This window comes from Vollenhovia emeryi, unplaced genomic scaffold (genome assembly GCF_000949405.1).
Source record: "Vollenhovia emeryi isolate VEMERY1.0 unplaced genomic scaffold, V.emery_V1.0 DF941837.1, whole genome shotgun sequence".
Taxonomy (NCBI): Eukaryota; Metazoa; Arthropoda; class Insecta; order Hymenoptera; family Formicidae; genus Vollenhovia; species Vollenhovia emeryi.
The window spans coordinates 1-4553 of NW_011964529.1; the positions used below are offsets into that span (position 1 = coordinate 1).

Genomic DNA, 4553 nt, shown 5'->3' on the forward strand with positions numbered 1-4553 from the left:
CCGACAAAAAAAAAGTATTTAATATTTTTCGGTGTTCAATACGAGTAAGTATGTTAAGTTTCATTCAAATCGGTGAGTATCAGTTGGGTAGTGTTACTTGTTAGTAATTTAATTGGCCACCACTTATGCCAGGTCCTAAATGGCGTTTATGTTTCAAATTGATTTATATCTTAAAGGACCGAGTTAAAAATTAGTTATTTATATAAAGAAGTCGCTAAAATTCCTATATAAGCTAGGTTTTCTTCTGAAGCAAGAACTATTCCTTCTTTTCGAGAACGCTGTGTTCTTCCTAATTGTAAATGTTACAAATTTGATCGTGCATAATATTGTATATTGTGGATGATACGCAGGTCAGTTTAATGAGACATGGTAAATTGTTAGCTGAATCGGCGCCGCAGAAATTACTGGAGAAATTTCAATCCTCGTCATTGGATGAAATTTTCCTGAAATTGTGCGAGGCACAGAATAATGCAGTCACTTTAATTGAAGATCAGGGATCCAATATGGAAGACACTGGTGGCGATGCCTTCAATCACGATCGAAACAAATATGAACAACTACAAGTATGTACGATTTTTATTGTTATAAAAAGCTTTGCAAATCTATATCATTTTAAGACACTAATAAGTCAAATTATTAAGGGAAACAAAACGGTTTCGAAAAGACAAGTTTCACGATTAAGAAGGTTCAAAGCTCTATTGGTGAAGAACAGCCTCCAATTTACCCGTGATTACTCGTAAGTATTCATCATAACTTATCAATAATGCAGAAGGGACGCTCTTGTCAACAAAACAAAATTGAAAATTGTTTCAAATTCGAATGTTGCCTTTTCGAATGTTTCCTTCAATATACTTGTGTAGTACTAAATTGTTATTGTATAACGAGCTAGAGGTTATATTTCAATATTTTTAGTTTTTACCAATTGCAAATTTCATAAAACTAATAAAAATTCTTTCAGAATAATAATTATTACGGTATTACTACCGATGTTACTATGGGCTTCAGTACTTTTGGCAATTGATGATCCAAAGAACTTGAATATCGGGATTGTTAACGATGAAGCTGGCAATTGCGACAGCAGCAACTTTGGCAATATTTGGAATGATGAAATCAGCTGCCACTTCAGCAACCTCAGTTGTAGATTCCTGAACAATTTGGACTCCATTGTGACACAGGTGTAAAAATTTAAAAATTAATCATGTAACGTAGTTATTTAATGATGTTGTACATACAATATATTAAAGTAGGATCAAATAAGCTTGCAAAATGCCTACTCAGTGCGTATGTGGACGCTCTTTATTGCTCTTACCACAAATGCAAGACGAACAAATTTATGTTTCAATCACAAGAGCTCACTCTAACGTTTTGCACGGGTAGGCTTTCCACTAACGGCTCCACTCGGCTAACGCACTGTTGCCGAGAGTAAATACAGAACAAAGCACACTCGAAAGTCCTAGGACTAGAAATATCAATATACGAAAGACACAACACATAAATATAATGTAGCGTGCACGGATGTCTTTAATGTATATGGTTAAAATGGCACTATCTGTATTCTCGGTATCCATTTGTCTGTCACCTATTTATTCCGATACACATTGGAAAAATTTTATTCAATATAAATTAATGGAAACCGATTAATTATCATTAACACGTTTATTGATGATTCTCATTAATTATATTGTGTTTTCAGAAGTACTATAACAATATTTCAGAGGCGAAATATGATGTTCAAAGAGGAGAACTTCATGGTATAATATATTTTCATCATAATTTTTCTGAAGCTTTAAAAATACGAGTGGAACATGATACTTTGGCGAAGGATTCCGATCTTCTTGCTAGTCAGATTCAAGTTTTCCATGATATGAGCGGTACGCTATATGTTGTACAGAGCATTCCACGAATAGTTAAAAAAATTTTATTAATTTGTATATGTATATGTATGTATACACAACACTCGCGCGCGCGCACGTAGACAAGTATCTTTAAATAGAAAGTTTTATTAATTAAAAAACCACACAAAAAGGAATTCAAGAGCTTAGATTAAGACGATTGTACATCCTAAATATTTTGACGTAAACGACATGTAAAATAATTAATTTGTTATAAATATTTAAATTTACAATGTCTTTTGTCACAGAAGCACCAATTGGAGGTTTTCTACTGAAGAAGCTATATGAATGGTTTTTAGAGGTTATTGAGGCTATTATGAGGGACTGCAAATATATACCAAGATTAGCCACTCCTCCGATTCGAGTTAGTATATTTTATGATCTTCAATTTTATAAGTAAATCTCTCTCTCTCTCTCTCTCTCTCTCTCTCTCTCTCTCTCTCTCTCTCTCTCTAGCGTAATACTACGAGAAAAAATTCAATTTTCTATCCTTTTCAGTTTGAAGATCCTATATATGGTACTACTGATTTAAAGTATATAGACTTCGTGATACCATCAATTCTATCAGTGTAAGAAAAAGTCATGCCAACATAATAAATAAACTTAATCTACTAAACTACTTATAGTATTGTAATATGTTTTTGCAGAGCAGCCTTCACTTTGGGCAATACAGTCTCTTCCTTCTTGATAATCATAGATCGAGTGGAGGGTGTCTGGAATCGAAGCTTAGTCCAAGGTATTAATTTTTTAATGACACTACAAAATAGACTTTACGAATATTTCTTTGCCTTTGTATATTTTATGACATTAATGTGAACATATTGTAAATACGTGATAGGGGCTAAAGCAAAAGAAATTCTGCTGTCTCACATTGTTGTTGAGAGTATCATCACAATTATCCAGCCCATTATGGTAATTCTCATAGTCTTCCCTGTATGGGGTTTGAAATGTAAAGGATCGATATTGGTTATAATCTTCCTTCTCTTTCTCATCACGTTTTGTGGAATGATGTCTGGTGAGTACTCCACTCTGTATATCAAAAAGCGTACAGCAGCAATTCGGAATCTAATGAAAATTTCCTTGATTGTTTGTGTTAATGCATTTGCAGGTTTTGTCATATCTACCTTTTGCACAACTGTTTTGCCGGCCGTATTCTTGTCAATGGGAAATTTCATAATAACAACACTAATAACTGGTGAGACTTTACTCTATCTGTTTCTCGGAAATTACCTCTCACTTTAATTAGTTATTAAATTAATTTTAAATTTAGTTTTATATTACGTAATGATATATAAACAGTATACCTAGTCTACAGTAATATATAAAACGTTTAAATAAAAAATATCAAAATTAACATGACCAATATACAGCGGATAATTTATCTTCTTACGTTAATCGAATTTTTATTAATATACGACAAAATTATAGGATGTTATTGGCCAACACAGGGAATGCCGACATGGCTTGACTGGATTAGCTACATATGGCCAACTACATTGCCCTCCCAATCTTTCAGGGGAATCATTTACAAAAATTCTTCTATTTCTGATTCGGAAGTTTATATTGGTTTTATAACAACATTAGGGTGGACAGTGCTGTTCTTTGTCGTAACTATATTTGGTATGAAATTGAAATTGTAGTGTTATTAGAGGTTTTTGTCTACATTATATAAATACAGTCTTGCATTGTCTACAAACTGCAGTAAATAAATGTGCAGAGCGAGCCTTTAAAAGTCTTATTGATTTATGTGTTTAAGGAAATATATAATTATTCGTATTGTTGCCAGTATATAATTAGCAAATGTAGAGATCATTATTAGACGACTCAAGTGGCAAACAGCGTGAAGTATTTATTTCATAGGTTACATCCAACATTTTTACCATCCGGATTGTAGTCAGACGTGCGTTGTAACACGAATCTTGGTGACAGGTGCCTTAACGCGCGCGCGAAATACATGTGTTTAATTTTATAGTTAAATTTTGTTTGATACATCCTGACTTCTGGTATTTTAAATCCTTGAAAATGAACGCAATCCGGTGATCGAAACGTTGGATGTAAGCTATTAAAGAAATAATTTACACCATCTGCCACTTGGGTAGTTGTCGTCTAATAATCCTCTCCCCTAAACTTTATAATTATTTTCTCCGTTTAAATATTTCTCCGTGTGTGAGATATTGTTTGCTTCAAACGAATAAAAATTCATGAACTGAATTTCCATTTATTTAATTTAAATTAAAATTTTTTCCATTTGACATCAATATCTATGTTATTTTCTCTTACCACCCTCCTTAAACAAAAGGTATTTAATTGTTTCATCTTTAAGTTTTATTATGTCAATCTGTTGGTTTACTACATGTATGTATGTACATATATCTGGCTTTTCTTTTTGGGACTTATTGTATTTGTAGACATTTTCGAAAACTGTTGTGATGCCTTCCTTTAGTAGTCGTGACATCTTCCCATCACTAATGGATTTATTATGATCTCTTCTTTCGTTCCCACTTTCATTGATTTCATGTTCCACGACTTTTCTGGGTTCCGTCTTTGTGAAGGATAATCTTGAAAAGTCTTGAAAGAATGACTGTGTGTAGGACATATCATTTAGTGATTTAAGGTAGTACTCTCGGTTAGCGAATTACGGTTCAGTTAATTATGAAACTC

At 32.9% G+C, this 4553-nt stretch overlaps 1 protein-coding gene across 2 annotated transcripts; it reads left to right on the plus strand.

The window, feature by feature from the left end:
- Positions 1-207: 207 nt before the first annotated feature.
- LOC105570783 (ABC transporter G family member 20-like) lies at positions 208-4103 on the plus strand. Of its 2 annotated transcripts, none has more exons than XM_012028230.1 (10): positions 208-563; positions 642-736; positions 959-1175; positions 1694-1751; positions 2141-2256; positions 2391-2461; positions 2540-2628; positions 2731-2907; positions 3001-3087; positions 3321-4103. In XM_012028230.1, the coding sequence occupies exons 1-10, from the start codon at positions 360-362 to the stop codon at positions 3530-3532; spliced, it is 1326 nt and encodes a 441-aa protein (XP_011883620.1). In that variant the 5' UTR covers positions 208-359; the 3' UTR covers positions 3533-4103. The 2 variants fall into 2 exon arrangements, with proteins under 2 accessions (XP_011883620.1, XP_011883619.1); XM_012028229.1 differs by having other exon boundaries at positions 210-563; positions 1694-1871.
- Positions 4104-4553: the final 450 nt, after the last annotated feature.